General features: G+C 45.5%; 1 protein-coding gene across 2 annotated transcripts in view; it reads left to right on the top strand.

The window, feature by feature from the left end:
* The window catches only part of VPS35L (VPS35 endosomal protein sorting factor like), a 76958-nt gene that overhangs the window by 29031 nt on the left and 25224 nt on the right, over window positions 1-22703 (top strand). For both annotated transcript variants that reach the window (XR_012493222.1, XM_074323112.1), the window contains exons 11-21: window positions 252-299; window positions 1554-1647; window positions 5052-5129; window positions 5581-5703; window positions 12461-12507; window positions 13354-13465; window positions 13966-14082; window positions 16380-16433; window positions 19045-19125; window positions 20589-20651; window positions 21822-21907. Coding sequence is in view for 1 of the 2 variants with exons in the window: in XM_074323112.1 (XP_074179213.1) it covers window positions 252-299; window positions 1554-1647; window positions 5052-5129; window positions 5581-5703; window positions 12461-12507; window positions 13354-13465; window positions 13966-14082; window positions 16380-16433; window positions 19045-19125; window positions 20589-20651; window positions 21822-21907 (903 nt within the window). In the remaining variant the exon portion in view is untranslated. The remainder of the gene's footprint in view (window positions 1-251; window positions 300-1553; window positions 1648-5051; window positions 5130-5580; window positions 5704-12460; window positions 12508-13353; window positions 13466-13965; window positions 14083-16379; window positions 16434-19044; window positions 19126-20588; window positions 20652-21821; window positions 21908-22703) is intronic.

The following is a 22703-nucleotide window of genomic DNA, read 5'->3' as shown; positions in this document are numbered from 1 at the left end:
AGCCTTGATTAGAATGGCTCCAAACCCAGCTTAAGTTTCAGCACATTTTCCAAATTTTATTTTTAATGAGTACAAAACCTTGAAAGCCAAATACAGAAACCGCAAGCCTCTGACGGACTTAATTCTCTGGGTTGTTGAGAGCCCCCCTCTCCCAAAGATATACACCCAGTCCTGTTCGTGGCTGGTTGAGCCTTTTCCCCTGGGCAGCAGGCCATCTAGAAAATGTCTCTCTTAACGGAATGTGTGTGCAGTTACGTGGAAGCGTCCATCCTAAAGTGTAACAGGTTCCTCTCCAAAACGTAAGTCTTTCTCTAAATGTCTAGAACCGTAACATTTCCAAAAAAGTCAGTCCCTCCCCATATCCACACACCAATGGCAGTGAAACAGTAGCTGTCATTCTTTGGGTTCTTAGTGTGTCGCCGATCTGGTACAAAGCATTTTCTCCTTTACTCCAAATGAAAACTTAAAGAAACAGAGATACCATTTTAATCCTCATTTTACTGAGAAGAAAACGGGGGCCAGGAGAGGTGGATTGAGTAGCTCGTGGGAGATGAGTTGTTGGAATCCTGGCTCTGCCATTATTAGCTGTGTGGTCTTAGCCAGTTATGTAGGGTCTCTGACCCTCAATCCCGTCCTCTGTGAACAAGTCCCTAAGAGGAGGTCCATGAGCTGCACACACCACACAGTAGGCCCGCGCTCAGTGTTTGCTGCCGCTGTCCAGCGCGGTGATAAAGATGACAGGTCAGAAGCCACAGCCTTTCCCCCTGAGCCCTGGGTCACCGCAGGCATTGTTTGCAGAGGAGATTGCTGGGCCTGGGAAAACCGGCTCTGCTCCTGCAGAGCAGGGAAAGGCTGTCTTGTGGGGTAGCATCTAGGTAATAAACTCCCCGAAGTTCATGGCTGACTAGGCACTCCACAGAGGGAAGTGTGGTTGGGTTTAGAAACCAGTGTTTGAGTGGAGTCTAGGGATGCTGGGGGCTGTGGGGCAGGTAACACTGGCGCTGAAGGAACAGTTATGTTGCCTCCCCAGTGGGGAGGATGGTGCCCCAGGCAGAGGGAAGTCCCTGTTGCAGGAGAAACCAGTACAGCACAGTGGGGGTGCTGCTACCAGCCTGAGGGGGAGGTGTGGGTGCTGGGACAGGGGCAGGGCCTGGGCAGGGAGTCAGTGCCAAAGGAATATAGATGCGGTGAGAATATTGAGAAAATCAAGGGGTGACCCGCCCACGGAAAATAACTGGGGGACAGAAACTGCTAACTTCGTAAAATAAATGTGACCTCAAGCAGGAAAATAATGAAGGTTGGACTCCAGCGCTGAGCAAGCGGCCAGGATGAAAGAAGCCATTCAGTGAATGAATTGTTAAGGAGAGAAAGCCTGTAGTTACAGAGCCTCAGAAAACTCTGAAACTTTGACCTTGGCTTACTCCTGAAACCTGAGTGTTTTTTCCCCGCCCCCCTCCACTCAGGAAGTTTGGTTTTATCTTTATGTTAAAAATAAAAGCACAAGTTGCTCTCACATGGGGTGTGATGCTGCCGTCTTTTGTCTCTTCTCACAGGGGGATTTCGGAATGTCTGCCCCGCCTGACGTGCATAATTCGAGGGATCGGAGACCCACTGGTGTCCGTGTACGCCAGGGCCTATCTATGCCGGGTAGGCCACGTCTATCTCCAGCATGTGTGTGCGTGACATGATCCTGTCTCCTTCAGCGTTCACGCTGGTTACTCTGCCACCCCCTAAGTCACTGAAGAAGGGACTTCATTAGCGGCTGATTTTAGAGCATGGCTTTTCCACAGAAAGCAGAGCTGTAGGATTTTTCTCTGAAAAATTCATTTTAAAGTAGACCCGCTTAGCGTCACTCCCATGAGGAGGTGGTGAAGGTCATCTTCTTACAAAGAAACTGGTTTTCAGAATTAATTGTTTCTTCCTTCTTGCTGGGAAGGGGCTCCCAGGGCCTCTCAGCTGACGGGTTGCTTTTCTCTGCCTTGAAACATGCTCTCCCTTTGTCGTGAATTTCATGGGCGTGTTCGTTTTTCCGTCCTCAGGGCTGTTTGGTGGGGAGAGGTGCTCCCTGCAGCGACAGGTTGACAGGTTTCAGGGTCTGTGTCATGGCTGGCCCATCTTCATGGCTGCTCTGACGGGCGGGGTGGTCTGGATGGTAAATCACTTAGCCCTTTTCTCCTTTAAGGCATCGTGACGCTTCTGCTTAAAATTATTTATTTTGCGTTTGTGAAAAATGCAACGGTTTCCGTCCGTTACGTAAACTTTGTGAAAAAGTTTATGGTTGTTTTTCTGGGAGTCCTCCTTGCCTGTCCTGTCCTGTCCCATTGGCACCTTGACAGGGGGCTTATTGCCCCTGTTTTGGAGGGTCCTAGTGACCCGCTGTCTTCCTCATGGACAAAGCTGCATGGACTCCCCAACCCACGAGGGATTATTCATATTTTTCAATCAGGAGGTGAGAACCAGTCGCCTTTGGTTGACTTCTTCTGTGTGACATCTAGCATGTGACAGACACTCTGCAGTCTCACCTGTCACAAAGAGATTGTTCACTGTTGTCAGAAGGAACAGCAGACAGCTTTAGGAAGGACCCTTTCCTAGGGCTGTGTCTTGATACCGAGAATGAAAGAAAGGCTGTCCGTTTCAGGGCACCCGCTCCCCTTGTCACAGAGACCAGAAACTTGGGGAGCATTTTTCCTACAGGAGTGTTCTAGAGCTTCAACTTTGGACCATATTGAAGCCTATTGAAACACTGAGGCAGTGTTGTATGCACAGAGGGCCTCCTGTGCATACAACACTGCCGGATCCTGGGGGGCGGGGGGATGTGCCAGAATGGGGTCTTTGCCCACTCGCAAGCAGCTGCCTTTCCCCTCGTAGAAAGTAGCAAATGCTTTGAACTCACCTTAGATGTCAGTTGAGTAATAATCAAGATTTTGAATGGCTTTGTGTCTTAGGAAGACGCTGTGGTTATTAAAGAGAAATCAGAGAGGGGAGAAATACCCACGCCTCGTAGGCCTGTTCACTTTTCAAGTTTAACGTAAGGTTCATGAATCAGGGGAAAGATAATGTCTGTTGCGTGTCAAGTGCCTTTGGATGGCAGGTGCTACTTTAAAACTCGGTGACGGTGAGGAGAGATTGCAGGCCCATCCAAGGAACCCTGGTGATGAAATGCTCTGTACCTGTTGACATCATTTCTGTCAACTCAGAATTTCCAAAGGTCTTTGACGTCAAAAGAAAAGGAGACAGTCTGTGCACAGGAAGAATTCTTTCAGTTTGCAAGGGCAGCAACGCAATTCATGCGACTTTAAGCAAAAAGGGAGATGTATTGGCTTAAGAGAGTCTCGGGTGGTGTGGGCATGGCTGGATGCAGGGCCTTCGAGGATCGTCGAGAATGGTCCTCTCCCTCATCCCTCAGCTCGGACTTCCTCTGGGCCGACTTCATTCTGGGGCTTGCTCTTTCCACATATGGTGGCGCCTAGCAGCTCCTGGCCTCTCCTCCCACCTTAGGAACCCCCGTGGCGTGCGAGGGCCTTTTCCCCAGTGGTTCCAGTTTGTCTCAGGGCTGATTCTCAGGGCACCCTCTTGGGCCATTTGTCACTGTGGCCATGGGGTGGGATGTGTTACTGACCCAGCCTGGGTCATGTGCCCAACCCTCGGTCCAGCTCTGTCACACACGTCGTAGTCCAAGAGGAAGGTTTGATTCCCCAAGGACAGAAACAGTGAGAATGAATGAATGTGAGGTGGGCGGAAAGAGCAGATGGAAAGGGTGAGCAACTACCCTTGCTACTCTGGGTGGAAACCTTCTAGACCCAAGCAGATTTCCAAGCTGTTCATTTGGCATGATGGGAAGGGATAAACAAAACACAAAAGCAGCGAGTGGGCAGGGCGTGGGGGGAGCTCAGCGGTGCTTCTTAAAGGAATGTGTGATTAACTCCTCTTCCTAGTCATGGCCGCTTCAGCTCCCCTCCATGGCTTGTCCACGGCCCTTCTTTGCTGTTGCCTAACAGATAATTACTGCCTTTTCTACGATATGGTTAAGCAGAGGGAAAGACAGTGGAGTCAGAGCACAGCAGAACGGGATCTGACGCTTGTCGTGAGTGTGTTTCTGTGCCCACTGCTCGATGGGGAAGCATCCCCAGTCACCACCGGCCTGCCCTGTAACCTAATGCCCCAGTGGGTCTTGCGCAAATCTGCTCAAAGGAATTCTTTACCAGCCACCTAAAAAACACCATTCTTAATCTTCATGACCCCTGGGTGGGGAGGTGAGTGGCAGAAAACTGTCCCCATTGGAAACAACCAGTGCCCAGAAAAGCACCCTCCCTTGTTTTTATGAAGGCAGCAGTTTGGACTGGAATTGAGTGCAGCCAAGGAGCTCAGTTTAAGGAACACAGGGGCGCTTTGGGCTCTGGCCACCTTCTCTCTGATTAGCACATTTTTTCAGCTGGAAATGTTAGTCTTTTTCTAAACAATGAACGCAGGAACCAGTGGGTTATAGCATGGTTACGCCTCATGCTTGTCTTAGGTAAAATTGCTTAAAATATATGAAAATTTCTGTCTGCTTCCATGACTGCCCGGCAAAGAATGTATTTTAACCATGCAGCTGTGAAGTCCCAGCTGACTCTCTCACGTACCAAAATGTTGTTTGCTGCATTTAATAAGTACAGCCACATGTGTGTTTATCGTGTTTCAGAGAGGAAGGAGGAAAAGCGTATACACAGTCTTGAGAGTACATTCCTCTGTAGTGTTGTAGTGATTTGGTCTCTTGGTCATCTGTTCAGATTTACATTCCTTCCCTCTGGGAAATTGCACAGATGAGTACTGCAAGTGTTGCCCTTTTTTTCATTAAAAATCGTTCCTGTGGTTTTTCTTATAAAAACAATGCGTGCTTATTGAATAAGAAAATAGATAAGCAAAAAGCATAAAAATGAACTTTCTGGACTTTCTCCTCTATGCCTGTATCTATCTGTGTGTGTATATTTTTAATTTACAAAACTGGCATCCTACTGTACATATTATTTGTTTTTCCATCGTCAAGGTCATTTCCTTTTGTTTGGCTGCAGGTGGGAATGGAAGTGGCGCCACATCTCAAAGAAAGCCTCAGTAAGAACTTTTTTGACTTCCTCCTTACGTTCAAACAGGTAAGAGAATGCTGTCAGAACAGCTAATTGATATAGCAGTTGCATGATCACGAATTCAACAACCCCCGTTGGTTTTCCAAGTTGAGATTGCCTTCAAGCTCTTTAAATGTGTAAACTCCTCAAAAATTGCTCTCGCGTCTGTGACAGACCATTAAAATGTGTTGATTGTGTTGAACAGGCAGAGAGCATTAACGTGCCTGTGCTAATAGGAAACGTCTCTAGTTGATCAGCCTTTCTTAGCATCTGCTGGCTCCATTTTTATCACGTTCCTTCTTTGCACAGCGCACGTTCCCAGAACAGCTCAGCTTGGTGATGTGGGAAACTGTGTGCTTTTTCTGTTTCTCTTGAGGCCATCCAAATGCTTACAAGTGTGCACGGTCTGTGAGTTGCGTGCTTTTTGTTTCTTACATGTGACCTTCTTCCTGGTCTGTGTTTCTTTGGTCTCCTGTAGATTCATGGGGATACAGTGCAGAACCAGCTGGTGGTCCAGGGAGTGGAGCTGCCGTCTTACCTCCCCTTGTACTCGCCTGCCATGGACTGGATCTTCCAGTGCATCTCCTACCATGCCCCCGAGGTAACTGCCAGCGGGCTTCGGTGTCAAGGAGGAGGGGTGCTGGGGCTCCTTTCTCCTCCATATCGTGTTGGAATGTTCCCTACACCGTGTGCCCTGGAACGTGAACAGGGCCCGTCCAGAACCGCTGCAGCAACACAGCGCTAGCCAGCCGTTAGAGAGAGCTGACCACTGTGGCTGGGTCAGTGCTGGGGACGCGTCCTCATTGGCTTGTGTGACACCTCTGGGAGGGGGGTGTGGAAGCGCAGAGAGGCCACATCCCTCCGTCAGGTCACACAGCTGGAAAGTGTGTGACAGGACACAAACCCCTGGAATCCAGCCCCAGGCCCAACGGGCTTCATCGCCTCTTCTCTCACCTTCATGCACAGCGTCCGTAGAACAGGTAACATCTTTCCCATTTTGCAGAAGGAAAGTGGACTCAGATATGCAATTGCTTTTGTAAGATTTTTTTTTTTGTCTAATCGAAGCATCGTTAGGAATTACAAATGAAGTCAGAATCATAGCAGAAATTAACTGATTTTCTTCCCCAAGACAGTAGCAATTTCCGTAGGACACCAGTTCAGATTGTCATCGTAACTGTGAATGATGAAGCTTCTTGTTTTCTCGTTGATGGTTGAGAATTTATTCTGTGGGGAAGAGAAAAGGGGCCTTGCTATAAAACAAGGGTACAAAGTGCAAAGCAAAATTCAGACACACCCACCTTTTCCCAGAAGCTGCAGATACATACTGACAACCCTGAAGAAAAAGAAAAAAGGGTGTGACTTTGACTAAGCAATCCCATTTCTAAGAATGAATGTCACATGGAAATAATTGGACAAGTACATACACCTACCTACATGCGTATGTGTAGCTTTGTCACGCTAGTGCGACATGGCGGACAGCCACCAGAGGCTGGCTGGTATATGTAAATGATGGTATATGTGTTCAGTGGAATGTTAGGGGACTATGTAAAGGGATGGCGACCCGTGGTGCCCTGTGTGTGCTGACATAGGGTGTTCACAGTACAGGGCGCGTGAACAAAGGGGGCTACACACATTGTTGTATGTGTCCTAGGTGGTCGTGTGTGTGTCCTCTGGAGCCGAGCCTCAATCTGGCTTCGGCCATTGGGATAAAGCAGAGGTCAGTCAAGTCATGTGTCCCTACCCACTGTGAGCCTTTCTTCTTTATCTGTCCCACGGGAGCAGCAGCAATACCTGTTCTCTAGTCTGTTGCATGGACCAAGCACGACAGTCCGTCTGCAAGGCTTAGGGGCGTGCCCCATGCATCGTGCTTGAATATTTGTCACATCGGCAGGGTCGCAAACGTGGTTTTTACATCCATCCGCGTGAGAGAAGGCGGGAGATAGGAAACAATATTGCTGGAGGGTGAGGCTGTGGACACTCCTTACATGTTCTTGGCCTGTGTTTTCTAACTTTTTAGCAAATACAAAGCATTCCTTATATTTTTACTTTTCCCAAATTCTGAAGTATGAGGAGACCATACGGACATCTTGTACGTCAGGTGAGTTTTTTACCATTAAGGAAAAGCGTTTTCAGTCAAGCCAGTAGAACTGGTCTGTCTGAAATGTGCCGGCTCGTCTCAGTCAACACACACTGGCCCAGGCTTCTGGGAAGAAGTACCATGAACTTGACTGTAGACAGAGCCGCCCGACCTTTCGGCTGAGTGACACACACACACAGGCAGGCCTGACGTGTTTGAAAATGAGAACATTTATTGTTTTATTCCCCCTTATTGTCATGAAAGGCAAAATCAGATGAAAACAAAAGGAACACGGCGTAGGGCGTTCTTCCTTTTATTTTAAGCACCAGTCATCTCAGAGGATGGCAGAAGCTGGGACTAGAGCTTTCCTAGGGAGTAAAACTTGAGGAAATCATTATTGCACCAGAGGAAGTGATTAAAAAAATTAGGTCACCTGAATAATAATAAACTCTGATTCTTAGGGCACTCCACTAAGCAATGTGTGGTGTCTTGTAAAAAAAATAAAAAATCATTTTCAAAATGAAGAGTTCATGTCAGTGTGGAGGGTGGTATTGAAAATGCTTTTGACAATGGGAAGCCTTAAGCTTCGACAGTGGCTGGGGTCTGTCAGCTGGAGGGTTACAGCCATGTGTGTCTTTAAGAGGCCGTGTCCCCAAAGTAGGGGATTGTCACGTTTGGCTGCAGCAGTTGCTGATATATAGGACAGGCAAGTGAGATACGGGGAAAAGACAAGCCTTCCTCCAGCGGAGAGGAAGGAGAAATGCCTTGAGCTGTGAATATCTGACATATGAAATTTCAAATCAAAACTGAGATCCAGCCCCCATTGCCAACCTTAAATCGGGTAGTGATGTTTCAAAAAGGCTCTTTTGTTGTTGTTTAAAGATAGGTGTTGTTTTTTTTTCGCCCTCATACAATTAAAATTATAGTAAGTAGAAAACGGCTCTATTCCCCCTATTTGAGGCATAGTCTACACAGAAGAAAAGCAACCATTTACCAAGACCTGCTTTTAGGCAATGAAAACAAAGCCTCTTGATAAGTTTATCATCACTTTCATTTTCAGCAGCTTTTTGTTTGTTGGGCGTGGTGTGGGAGGTATAGAAAATAAAGGCCTGACACCCGATGCCAAGGGTGAGCCTTGTCTGATAATGGAATCCCATGTGATTTTTTGCTAAGCGGTGAGAAGTGTAATACCTTCTGGGTCCATCCATGTTGTCACAAATGGGAAGATTTCATCCTTTTTTATTGCTACGTAATATTCCATTCTGTGTATGTATGTATGTATGTATGTATGTATGTATCACATCTTCCTTATCCAGTCATCTATCAGTGGGCACTTAGGTTGCTTCCATGTCTTGGCTATTGTAAGTAATGCTGCAGTGAACCTAAGGGTATGTGTATCTTTTCAAATGAGTGTTTTCATTTTCTTCAGCTAAGTACCCAGAAATGGACTTGCTGGGCTGTATGGTGGATCTACTTTTAGTTTTTTGAGGAACCTCCGTACTGTTTTCCATAGCGGCTGTACCAATTTGCAATCCCACCAACAGTGCACCAGCGTTCCCTTTTCTCCACATTCTCGCCGGCACTTGTGATTGACTGATGATAACCATCCTGAGAGGTGTGAGGTGGTATCTCATTGTGGTTTTTATTTGCGTTTCCCTGATGATTAGTGGCGTTGAGCATCTTTACATTTGTCTGTTGGCCTGATGTATGTATGTCTTCTTTGGAGAAATGTCTTTTCGTGTTTTCTCCCATTTTTGATTGGATTATTTTTGTTGTTGTTGAGTTGCACGAGTTCTGTACATAGTTTGGATATCAACCCCTTACATCATTTGTGAATACATTCTCTGGTTCAGTAGGATGTCTTTTTGTTGGATTGATGGCTTCCTTTACTGTGCAGAAGCTTTCCAGTTTAGTCCACGTACATGTAAAGTCATTATTGAGATATGATGTGCTTATTGACATTTTGTCAATTGTTGTTCGGTGGTTTTTGTTCTGTGTTTTTCTTCTCTTGATCTCTTTCTTTTTGATTTGCTTGTTTTTCTTTAGTGTTTTGTCTGGGTTCCTTTCTCTTTATTTTTTTTTCTGTATTGTGTTTACAATGAAAAATGCATCAAGTAGGGCAGCTTGAGTAACGGTGTTGTATTTATGGTATGGATTCCTCAGCCATTAACAATTACAAGGCGTGTGCGAACATGGGGCAAGGAGGCCCATGCTAGATTCTCGAGTATAAAAAAGGCAAGTTGCAGCCCAATAAGGATAGACTATCCATTTTTGTAAATCAGGCACAAAAAAAAACAGGCTTTGGACACCGAAAGCTATACATTCAAAGGGCAGAGACAAAGGTCTACAAAGATGAACTAACTGCAGTGACGGCCCTGCAGACCCCTAGGAAGTGGGGGTTGGGAGGAAGCGCCTTCACCTTGACCTTGCTGCATGATGCTATTTTTATAAGTTTTCTTGTCTTTATAACTGTTATATAAAAAATTAAATTATAAATCAATGGAACGTAGAGGCCCAACGCCTCTTCTTGTTCAGATGTGTGTCCTGCAAACTGAGACACTGAGTTGCAAGTTTTTTGATGGTTCCTCTCAGCCAACAGGCTTGTTTCGATCTCAGTCTGGTTTGAACTGTCATTCGTCTTTTTCTTCTTGCCAAAGATAAGCAATCCTGTCATTTCTCAGAAAAAAAAAAAAATTAATAACCTCTAACAGACCTGCCTGGGATCTGGCCCCCTGTACACTTAGGAGTATTCCTGTATGACAACAGAGCCTTGGTTTTGGGTTTTTCTTTTTTAAGTTATATTCTTGGCTGCATTTTAATGCATTCATCTCTTATAAAAAGAGAGCGTTTTAAGTACTTGTTTTGTCTTCATGGCCACAATGTTTTGTCCATGTGTCGGCATTTGCCCTACCTCACCTTTTCAGAAGTGGTGGCAAGACGTCTCCTTCGTTTGTGCATGTTTTCGTGTGTGTCTGTATGTGTGTATGCATCCCTGCGTGTGTCTAGGGAGAGAATAAGCCCCACGAGGGCATGGATTTCTGTCTGGTTTCCTCACTGCTCTGTCCCCAGTACCTGGAATAGGTACATGAAAGTTGCTTGCTCCATGATATGAGTGTGTGTGTGTGTGTGCGTGTGTGTATGTGTGTGTGTGTCGGGGTGTATGAATGTGATAACAATACGGAATATCCCTTGTCAGCCTTTCCCAGAAACCACCTTGGTATTGCTCTTCAAGGATGACTTTTCCAATAGAAAGACCCCCCTGAGTTGTTAGGGAAGCCATTTGTGACATCAGCCATTGGATGCCTCTGGTTGCAAGGAACAAACACCTAATTGGCCCTGGAAAATAACTCATTGTGTTCTGTCTCAGAATAAGTGCAGATTCTGGACCAGGCAGGTCCAGTCCATCTCGCTGCTCTGCCATCCCCAGGTAGCAGCAAGGTGGCCGCAGCCAGTCAGGCATTGTGTCCAGATATGGCTGCATCCAGAGAAGGAAAGATGGGGAGTCTTCAGTTCCTCGGGATCCTGTTTAAGGACAAAGAAATCTTTCCTTGAAGCCCCCATCTCAGCAGCTCGAAGTGGGGCATGTGTCCATGGCTAAAACCACAACTGGCGGGGGAATGAGACATGTGGTTGGTTCGGACATGTTAGTTTGCCTAGTGTGTTCGGGCTGCTCTGCCTGAATACCATAGACTGGGGGGCTTATCAACAACAGAAGTTGATTTCTCACAGGTCTGGAGGCTGGAAGTCCCAGATCACGGTGCCAGCAGCGTTGGTTTCTGGGGTGGCCTTTCTCCTTGACTTACAGACCTCCATCTTCTTACTGTGTCCTCACCTGGTCTTTTCTCTGTGGCTGTGCATCCCTGCTCTCCTTTCCTCTTCTTATAAGGACTCCAGTCCTATTGGATTAAGGCCTCACTTAACATTAATTACCTCCTTTACAGCCCCGTCTCCAAACGCAGTCACATTAGGGCTTAGGCTTCAACCTACAAGTTTGCGGGGGACGTAATTCAGTCCATAACAGAACCCAACCTGATTTTTGTTGAGCAGAGAGAAAGATCTGAATAAAATCAGGGCACTGGGGGTGGGGGTGCCAACAGTACCTCCAAAGTCGGCTGTCACCTTAATTATTCAGGAAACACCTAGGACCCAGGGACACAGCTGGAAACGGTGGAATCGCGGTAAAGAAGACTTGTTTTATTTTTTGACTTTGGGGCCAGACTTCGAAAGAAATCTCATTTCCACCACTTACTAGGAAATGGCTTAACCAATCTGATGTTTGGCTTCCGTGTCTGTAAAGTGGGGATAATGTACCTGAAGAATAAGTAAGAGAAGGCGTGGGAGGCACTTGGCCCCGTGCCTGGTGCAGCGTGAGTTTCCAGATGGCTCTTTAGTCCTAAGGGTGACCTTGTCCGTGCCCTTCAAAACCTTCCCAAACCGCTGCCCTGGAGGATACTTCCATTGATTTTTTTTTTTTTTTAAAACAGGAGCGCTTTTAAAGACACCTCATTGTCTTAAGATAGCTCCAAAGCCATTAACTGTATTCCAACAAATAAAACATTTACTTCCTTTTGGGGTGAAAATATGCTTCAAAATTTATGGAGAGGAAATGTGGTGGAGAGTATGGCCCTCGATGCCAGGTGGCGCGTCCAGCTCGCCGCAGCTAGCTGAGTCACCTGGGGCCCTGTTCTGTGGCTCGGTTTCTCACCTGTGAAATGGGAGACTAGAGAGCCTGCCTATGGGTGGTCGTGAGACGAGAGCATGGATGCCAAGAACTTCTCACCTTGAGGGGCGGGGGAGCACCGAGCACAGACGCAGTATTTGTTATTTGTTCTACTGAGAAGTGCACCGGCACCTCGTGAAATGGGGAGGAACGTGGAGGGGTCATAGGAGAGGTGGGGAGTAAAGTTCCGTTCTCATTGGTACCTCGCTCGTCATCCTGTAGTGACCCTGCAGGTGGGATGGTGCCCCTGTGTCATCTGCCTAACGCTGAGGAAACCTAGGCTAAACAAAATGGACTGACTGACCCAAGGTCTTGCTGCTGGTAGTTGAAGAGACGGAATTTGAACCCACGTGTGCCTGACGCCAGGGCCCCAGCTCTTAGCCGTCACACGAAACGCCGTAGGAGTGAATTCACCCCTCCTTTCCATTCTTGCCAGACACTGAGAGTTAATGAGATGGGCACGCGGTTACATTTGAGTATTACTTTGGAAATCTCACGGTGAGAAATGTTGCTTTAGGTTTTCCAACCTGATAATTGTTATTATTTTCTAAAATTTATTAGACTCTGTTAACCGAGATGATGGAGCGATGCAAAAAACTAGGAAACAAGTAAGTATTTTCAACTTCATTCATAAGGCATGAGTTGTTTGCTTTTTTTTTTGAGCTTGGCATGCTTACGTGGGCAAGAGGGCCAGCAGTGGGGCAGGACCGCATGGCGATTAGGAAACTCGAGTCCAGCTGCCTGGCTTCAGATGCCTGGCTCTGCTTTTTCTTAGCTGTGTGAACTGTGGTACTTGCTTGACCTTCTGTACCCCAGTCTCCTTATCTGTGAGATGGGTTTAATAACAGTCCTTTCCTCAGGGGACTGTGACAAGAAGTTGGGTCAGGATGAGCTCTCATCTTCCTGCCTCTCCTTTTGGTGGTAGATGTCCCTAAGTCACTGTGTCCCTAGGTCCTAGAATAGCGCTTTTAATAAGAGAGATGGATGGATATTTATTTACAGCCTGGATCAATATTGCTACTGAATGTTTAGTTTTATTAGTGCACCAGCCTTTTGAAGGCTCAATTTATTTCTGTTTAAATGGATTTGATGGCTTGCATATTTACCTGTCCATCTAATCACCCATCCACCCATCCACCTACCCATCCATCTACCCTCCCACCTATGCACCTATCCATCCATCCATCCATCCATCCATCCATCCATCCATCCATCCATTATCTGTCATCTATCCATTCATCATCATCCATCCATCCATCAAGTTCAACATTTAGCAAGTTCCCAATGTGCACAAAACACTATGTTACTCTCTAGAGGTTGCCTTTTTAGTCTAGCTTTTTAAAATCTTACCGTGAAAGGACTGTCAGTTGTCCTTCCTGGTGACGTACCTCCTAAAACTAAAGCGACTTCCTTCAGGGGGCGCCCTGCTGACCTGGGACGTGTGTGTCTTGCAGTGCCTTGCTGTTGAATTCCGTGATGTCAGCTTTCCGGGCTGAGTTCATTGCCACAAGGTCCATGGATTTCATTGGCATGATTAAAGAGTGCAACGAGTCCGGTTTCCCCAAGGTATGCTCTGGACGTCATGCTCAGCGGGAGAACGAATGGGCAGTATTTTCCCGATAGCTCTCGAGGGCGAGCGTCCGGGGTCCGGGCCGCTTGGGCCCACAGGACAGCGAGCAAAGGTTCAGTTACTGAAGAACACCGCGGAAGCTGAGTTAGAGCCTGGAATTGTTGGGCACATATAATTGCTGCAAGTCAGGCCCCGCGAGGCCTAAATCTGTGGCACTGTCTCACTGTGAAGTATTTAGGAAAGAGATTGGCTTCATGTCTTTAAGAAGACATCTTCACTTGTTATTTATGCGAAATGTGCGTCCCCGGGCTTAGACCCGTGCGTGGAACCAGCTCTTTATTCTCCGCTTCTCTTTCTAATGCGTGTAGGCCTGTGGTAGGACTTCAGAGAGAGCGTTGGCAGGTTATCCCCGAGGCAAGCTAAATGTTACAGCCTGAAGCCTGAAATTGCCCTGATGTAAATCTCCACTGTTGTAATGGTGTGGTGTTTTTCTTAGCATCTCCTTTTTCGCTCACTGGGACTAAACTTGGCCTTGGCCGATCCTCCCGAGGGTGATCGACTTCAGATTCTCAATGAAGCTTGGAAAGTTATCACTAAATTGAAGAATCCACAGGTGGGTGACCGTTCTGACTGGAGATCAGCTACTTTTTGTCCAAGTGGTGCTCTGAACTGTCTTGTAACCAATCACATTGCTTTTGTTTTTCAAAAACTGTCTTTTAAGTAATCATATTGCTTTTTAAAAAGAGATTGACTTCTTTTAGCTTTATTATTTGTTAACCTATAATGGAGAACTGATAGCTTTAAAAGCGTATTTCTCTGATTTTTGTGTCCCAACTCTGTCTCCTTCTTGAGACCACAAGATGTACTAAAAGTGCAAAATTATACATATTTGAAACTTTATTTTTTTCATTTTTATTTTTTTAAAGATTTTACTGGGGAAGGAGACGACCTGTCACTTAGCAAACAGCATCCCAAATGCAGCAGTCTGTAGTGTTTGGATTTGAAAATACCAACTTAGCAGGATATTCCTAAATTGGAGTTGAGCAGCCAAGCCAGTAATTAGCAGAAGGGACCTCCAGCTTCTGTCCCTTGAACCCGGGCAGTGAGAGACTCTTTCTCCCCACACTCCAAGTGCAGGAGACCTTGGGAAGGTGGCTCAGCTGCTGTTGGGGCCGTAATGGGTGCAGCGATGGCCATGACGTTGGAGGTTTGGGTTTCATGCCTCACGGTCCTCGCAGGCAGCATGCCAGCGATTTACGTGGCTTCCAGTAGGAAACGCTGGAATTGGCTGTCTTTGTGGCTGCAGGGTCAGCTGGACAAACCTTCACCACACCCTGCACTGTTCCTCTCCTGTGGGTGGTGTGTCTCAGTCTGATCAGGCTGCTGTAATGGAACATGGTAGACCGGTGACTGGGAAACAACAGCAATTTGTTTCTCATTGTTCTGGAAGCTGAAGGTCTGCAATCAGGGTGCCGGCAGGGTTGGCCTCTGGTGAGGACTCTTCGTCTGGGTTGCAGACGTCCAGCTTCCCTGCCTCACGTGGCGGAAGGAGTCAGAGAGCTCTCTGGGGTCCCCAGGGCACTGATCCCCTTGGTGAGGGCCCCACCCTTATGACCTCATCACCTCCCAAAGGCCCCGCATCCTCACACCATCACACTCGAGGCTAGGATGTCATCGTAGGCATTTTGGGGGGGGCACAAAACATTCAGTCCGTAACAGAGCGAATAACTGAATATGGATATATGGCATCTGGTTGAAGGAGGACGCATGTCTCGAGAGGGAACTATTCACATGAGCTCAGTTATAAGCCCCTCGCTAATCCCCACATTTTCAATAGCATAGTGAGAATGGTGACATCATTTAGAAACAATTGCAAAGTCATATCCCGAGTTTCGGTTTAGCAAAATCCTCGCTCAGCTCCAGCTGTTGAAATTTAAGCTAACTGGTAGGCTCACTAAAACAGCTTACTGAGGATACCTAAATCAAAAATCTCTGGGTCTGTGGTGCCTGTACCCCAGAACTTCAAGGCAACCTGGTATCAGAACCCGTGTTGATGGTTTTCCCTTCCTCACAGGACGGAAACGGAGTGAGGGAGCCCTCCTCATTAAGTTGACCTTAGCCTTCCAGCTAGACCTTAGAATGTTCCTGGATTTTCTGATGTGAATGGATATAACCAGTTTTTCCCTCCCCGTTTTCTTCTTTTTTCCCCAAGTGTCAGAACAGAAGAGGTATACTTGCAGACTATATTTTTCCTTGACTCTTTTTTTCCTTTTCTTCCCCCATTTCAATGTTTTCCTGGGCAGGCAGCCTTACTAAGTTCGTCACTGTCCTTTGCGTAGCCATCTCGTCATTTCTCCACGGGTCCCCTTCCTACTCAAATCTAGCACGCAATTCCTTACCTGAAACCTGTGTGCTTTCTTGACCTTTTCCCAACGTATACACATCACCCCTCTATGGGGCAAATGGTTTATTTTTTAACGGCAGAAAGCTTGTTTTTCTTCCTCAGAACATGCAAAAAAAAAAAAGTCACATTTTAGGCACGGCTGGAATCTGTAGCCAGATCTGCTGAGGTGTGGTGAGGACACCCTGCTGTTACCCCGCCCCTCCCTCTGAGTCCCCCCATTCTCTAAGCTTGGGGAGCTTCCCAGACTCCCATCTTGTCCCAGGTAGCAATTCTGGAATGAAAGTCTCACTAGTTTCAAGCAACTGATGTTTTTCTGTAACTCACTTCTCGGAGTTAAAATACATTGGTGGGTGAGTTTTCTGTAGATGAACGCTCTCGAAATTCCTACCGCTTGTCAACTCTTTTAATCATCGCAGGCCTCACAGGGATTTGTGCATAATGAGCTTCTGCCCCAAGGTCAGCCGTGGTGTTCTTACTGTAAAGACGTTTTTGCTTTTTCTTTGTAGGATTACATTAACTGTGCCGAAGTGTGGGTGGAGTACACGTGCAGGCATTTCACGGTACGTGTGGCTGTAGTATGTATTGTTTTTGAAAGAATTCTATTTTTTTTTCCATGTTTGTAACCGTCACTAAGTCTAGCTTGAGCATTTTACAGTGGTAATTGTTCTTCATTTATAAAAGTGCGGCCTGTATGCTGTCGTGTGATGGAGCGTTAATATGTGTGCCGTAACAGAAGGGTTCCACGCTTCACATGTGAATTTGGGAAGTGCTACCCAAATTCACATGTGAAGCGTGGGAAGGGGAGGCAGTTTTTTCCACTATAAGATGCGTTAGATATTTCTATGCTAAAGGGCGCTGTGACTTTTCATGGTTGTCTAGTAAGCAGCCTTCCCCAAACTTGCATGTAATTATCTTCTAAGCACACAAAACCCCTTCCTTCCCGAGGCCCAGACGAGAACCGCAGTTTGGGAAATACTGGGCTTGTCAAAAGGCAGAGCCTTTGGAGGCACATATAACTGGGTTTAAATCCGATTGTGAGAGAGTTGTTTTAATCAACTTTTAAAAGTTGAAGTGGAACAGAAAAGCACGTACATCGTAAGCGTGCTGCCTGATAAATCTTCACAAAAGTACACCCAGGTCATCATGGTTCAGATCAAAACATAGGATATAGGAAGTACCGCCCTCCCCAACCCCCTCCCCTTCAGTCCCTTCCCCGTAGCAGCTGCCCAGCCTGTGGGAGGAAGTTGAAGGTAACCACCATCCTGGCCTGTAATTCCAGAAATTGGTTTTGCCTCATTCTGAGCATTGTATAAAATGTCAGTCTGTTGATTTTGTTTTTGTCTCATTTTTTTTGTTATTTTTTATTAGTTTCAGGTGTACAAAGCAACGTACTAGTTAGACATCTTTTGTCCAAGGTTTGTTTTATGTTTTATTATGGAACTTTTAAACGTAGGCTTTCTTTTATACTCATCACCCAGAAATGATCAACTTAGGACAAGTCTTGTTTCATTTACGTCCCTGGCCCTTCTCCCCACCCCTGGATTATTTTGAAGCAAATCTCAGACATCGTAGTTGATGAAAATCTGTTTGCATTTTGCACAGATCTGTAAAATATAAGAATTCCCTTTTTTGAAATAAAATCCCAATACGTTATCCTAACTAAAAGAAAAATGCTCTAATGTCATTAAAAATTAGTCAATATTCGGATTTCCCCAACTCTCGTCATTTTTTTTCCAGTTTATTTGTTCAGTCAGGATTAAAGTGAGGTCCATACATTATGAGACTTCTTAGGGTTCTTTTCATCTGTAAGTTCTCGCTCCCTACCCCTGCCCTTCCTTCCCTTTCCCCCCCCCCTATAATTTATATGTTGAAGAAATGGAGTTTCCGTCAGGATTGGCCAGTTATTTCTTTGTGGCGGTGTTCACCATGCTGCTTTGCCTTCAGTATTTCCTATAAATTGGCAGTCAGTTCTGGAGATTTAATCCACTTCAAATCTGCCGTTTTGGACCCGTGGGTGGTGGTGTGGTGCTTCTCCTGGGCCATTCACGGTATCTGCTTGTTCCTACGACAGGAGCTCTGGAAGCTCATGACATCTCAGGGGTTATCCTCGCTTTCTAAGATGGCCCAGTCTCCTGTGCTTATTTCTTAGCCCAGATTTGGAATCAGCTGTTTCTCCAAGGAACTTTGGTTCCTTTTAATACCATGGTCAGATTTTCTTTTCTTTTTTTTTTTTTTTTTTTTTTGCTGTGTGACCCTGGCTAAGTCAGTTAACTTCTCTGAACCTCCACTTCCTCATCTGTAGAATGGGAGTAATGATGCCCATGCTGGGGAATTTCATGAGCATTAAATGAGAGAGTAAACATAATGGCAACTATTTAGATAACATGTCCCGTGGGCCAGGCACGTTACCTGTAAGCCACGCGGCCTCAGAGCAACCTGACAGGAGAGTTCACTGCTCCCGTCATAGAGACCGGGGATCAGTGCACTTTCTAGGTAGAGCGGGCCAGATGGTAAATATTTGAAGCTTTGTGGACCATCCGATCTCTGTCAGAAGTATCTGACTCTGCCATTGCAGCATGACAGCAGCTACAGACAGCACGTGAGTGAGCATGGCTGCGTGCGAGTAAACCCGGGACATGCATACTGAAAATTGGAATCTCCGGTGCCTATTACAAAATGCTTGTCTTCTTTTGGTTTGAGTGTAAAAACCATTCCTAGCTCGCGGGCTGTATAAAAACAGGCATTAGATTGGATCTGGGCTGTGGTTGGCTGACCCTGACTCAGATAACAAAAGTGAGGTGGGCATGGGGTCTCCTGATTTGTAGGGGACAAGTCTGTGCTCTTCCCAGAATGCCTCACTGTGGTCTGCAGCACCTGGGGAGGGTCTGGGACAGGTGGGCAGAAAATGCCACGGCTGATTTTATCAGGGAAAGCAGGAGCAGTGCAAAGCCACCGACCCTTTGAGAACAGTGTTTCAGTTCTGACTGGGTGTTAGGGCTGCCATATAGGTGGGATTTTTTTCCCCCTTATAATATTGCCAGCAGAATTTTTGAAACTGTTTTCTAGAAGGTGTGTGCTGTATTCTGAAAACGATAGGCCTTCTCCCCAGAAAAATGGTCAGCGACTACTGTTCTGTGTCTAATATAGGTGTTTGTGATTTCCCCCACTTAGAAACGAGAGGTGAATACTGTTTTGGCAGATGTCATCAAGCACATGACTCCAGATCGCGCATTTGAAGACTCCTACCCTGAGGTAACAGCTTTGCACTGCTCATTTACACACGGTTATTCTTAGGAAACACAAATGAAGTATTAAGGGGTAAGGGACATGACACATGCAGTCTGCTGTCTTATGGTTTAAGAAAAAAATATGACTTACGGAGAGAGAACAATAAAACAAATATGGCAGAATTCTCAAAACGGGCGACTTTGGGTGAAGGCACTATGGGGGTTTTCTGTACTGTTCTTTCAGCTTTTCTGCAAGTTTGGAATTATTTCCAAATAAAAAGTTAAATGTGTGTGGATTGTGTGTTCACAAATTCTACCGTTGGCTGGGTAGGTGAGGAGATAAAGCGAATACGGCAAAACGTTAGTCATTCTAAAATTTAAGTGGAAAGTAAATGGGCATTTGTTATATGTTCTCTGAATTTTCTTTGTTTCTGCATTTTCATAGTAAAATGTTGATGGAAAAAACCTATCCTTTTAAATAAGGAAATGCCCTACGTGTATTGCAGTGTGTTATAATGCCCTTCCTTGGAGCACTGCTTGTCATGAAGTTCTGAGAATTTTTTATTAATCTTTGGCTTGACTGATGTAGTAAGCTACTTAATTATGAAACAGGCTTGTACCTCTTAATATTCTGTTTTTAGAGTGGTTTCCTTTGCAAAGGGTTTAAAACAGCACTATTTTTAGTGTAAACAAAGTACCTATCCGTAAATTTTCTCATCTTGACGGTAACCCCGGGCAGGGGTTTATATTTTATTTAGAAAAAGCAGTTCCCCGTTTCTCTGATGCCAAGCCCCTGTCAGCAGGACAGTGTACATCTCAGGGTGAGGGCTGGTGGACGTCAGTGCTGGGCATGTGGGGGCCGGCCTCCCAGACGTGCCACCGTCCTCGTGATGTGGCCTCTGATTGACGGGCACACTTGGTCCAGTGTGTCTCCACTGAAGGAGTCAGGAATCCCAATCCTGATGGGCCAGAACGGAGGCCTGCAAACTAGTGCCCAATGGCCATAGGCGGCCCACCGCCTGTTTCTGTGAATAAAGTTTGATTGGAGCCCAGCCCTGCCCGTGTGTACGTGTTGTCTGGAGCTGCTTTCCAGCTGCAGTAGCAGAGCTGAGTAGTTGTCATGGCTGTATGGCCCTTTATAGAAAATGTTGGCTCCCTCCGTGAATGTTCATAGCTGGCTTTAATGGAGGGCTTTGAAGGGCAGGCACTGCATACCTGAACCATTTAATCCTCCAGTGAGCTAGATGCTTTGCTTTCCATTTTACAAAAGGGGCAGGTGAGGCTGAGAAGTGGTGTCCCAAAGACGACAGAATAAGATGGACAAACTCAGAGTGAGGCAGGGCCAAACCGTAATTCTCTGTCCTTGAGCAATCCAGGTTTCCATGACTGTGATTGTGATTGCTGATTATGAAAGAGTTGCCTTTAAAAAAAAAAAAAAAAAAATTCCAAGTTTTTAAAATGAGATGTGCCTTTTGTTTTGTTTTGCAGCTTCAGTCAATAATTAAGAAAGTGATCACCCACTTCCATGATTTCTCAGTTCTTTTCTCAGTGGTAAGTAACATTCCTTAATTACCTGTGGAAATTCGTATCTGAGTCAGAGGTCGTTCCCTTGGTGTCTCAGTAATTTTTTCTTGGTGCCCGAAGCCAAAAGAAATACTTAACGGTTCCTTTTATAAAGTAGTTAGGCCTCAACAACTTAAGTATGTATGTCATAACTTCATCAGCATTCGAAAAAATTACACACAGGCTGAAAGAAAAATATTATCTTTAGCTCAGTCGTTACTTACTAATGGGATGTGTGTGCCAGCTGGGCGCCACACGGCTGCTCAGACCTGGGGCACCTGCCTCCATTTCCTCTTCCTCATCTTCGCATGATACTCGCTCTTTTCACACAGTCTAGTGTTGAAACTATGAACTACATCGAGCTAAGAGTTTTCTCAGTGTCTGACAGTTAAGATTTATTATGTTTTTCTCAACAACTTAAAAAATCCTGCGATGCCCTTTCGAGCTTGCAGCAGTGCCCTGGGCAAGTACAGGTCTAGGTGATTCTATGTATAATGACATTCTCTTCCCTTCCCTTAGCCTCCTGCTTCCCTGGCACCTTCTTTCTTCCGGTTTCCATTTACATTCACAGGACTGTACGTTTTTGGTTTCTTGTTGATTTGAAAATAGAAGCTGTTATTTATTGGACATTTGCCATGCTCCAAGCACTGTGCTAGAACTTTCCAAGCATTGCCTCATCTCATTTTCACAGCACCACTGATAAGTAGGATTAGTTATTGTTCCCACTTTACAGATGAGAAAACTGATGCTGGAAGAGGTAGAGCCACTTGCTTAAGGTCACAGAGTCACTAGATGGAGAGGCAAGATACAGAGGCCACCCTGGGAACAACTCTGGCTCTTTCTCTGCTCGTCAATACCATTGTCAAAAGACTAACGCCTGCTTTTCATGTTGTACCGAGAAAAGCTTGTGGTCCTCTAAATGTTGCCCAGATGGTTTGCCAGAATGTTCACTGGCCCCAGCCCTGATCCCGGGCACATGTCACTCATTTTACAAACCTCAGGGCTCTCTTCCTGCTTTCAGGTGAGTCCTCATCTAACCTGCTTCACAGAGGAACAAGTCTTCCTCTGTTTAGACCTTCCAAGAAAAAGCGACCTTCACATTCCTTCTAATAACGTGTGTAAATTGCATGGAGAGTGCTTTTTTTTTTTTTTTTTTAGGAAAAATTTCTGCCATTTCTGGACATGTTCCAAAAAGAGAGCGTACGGGTGGAGGTTTGCAAATGCATCATGGAAGTTTTTATCAAGTAAGTGTAACACGTCGTAATTGGCAGTTTCTATTCGTGACACCTTTGAAACCTGTTGATAAGAAATCATTTTGTGCTCTCTGAGGCCTAATCAAGTGTATGTATGTCATACCTAAAATCACATAAAACGAAAACCCCGTAGAAGGAGCAGACATGATAAAAAGTTCACAATTAGTGCTTTGGAAGACAGTGTCTTAAATATTAGCAAGAGCCTGGCCATCACTTACGGTTTTTTTCCTGTGTGTTTTTGGGAGGATAAGTCTATTGATGAACTACTTAGTGAGAAACATTTTATAAGATACAGTCATACTCATCAAAATACCAACACTGGAAAGGCTTCCACCTTTAGTGTGTGGATGTGTGATCAGTTTTCAAATTTAGCTCCTTTCCTATCATTAAATTTGTTTCCCAAACTGCCTACTGCTAGTGGTACGTGACATAATTGTAGGTGGTCCACGGAGGAGAGATTTTTATTTTTATTTTAAAAGTTGTGTTTTTATATTTATTTTCAAGTTTGTTAGATAACATAGAACTAGTCAGCGATTTCATGCCTATTATGTTTTAGGACAAGGTAAAGTTAAAAGTTAAAGTCCCTCGAAGCGTTAAGCAGCCAGATATGGTAAAAGAAAAATAATGTTAAGACAGAACTCAACCACAGTTTGGAAAATAGAGTTAGATGTTGCTTGAATATGTGTTTTCAGCTTTGCTTGTATTGTCTTCCTAAAAGATTAATTCCATATGCTTGGAACAAACACACCTACTTTACTTACACAAAGGTTTATATTAGGGGTGTGTC

Source organism: Rhinolophus sinicus, linkage group LG18 (assembly GCF_036562045.2).
Source record: "Rhinolophus sinicus isolate RSC01 linkage group LG18, ASM3656204v1, whole genome shotgun sequence".
NCBI lineage: Eukaryota > Metazoa > Chordata > Mammalia > Chiroptera > Rhinolophidae > Rhinolophus > Rhinolophus sinicus.
The sequence above is the reverse complement of the archived record's forward strand: the minus strand, read 5'-3'. Positions and strand labels throughout refer to the sequence as shown.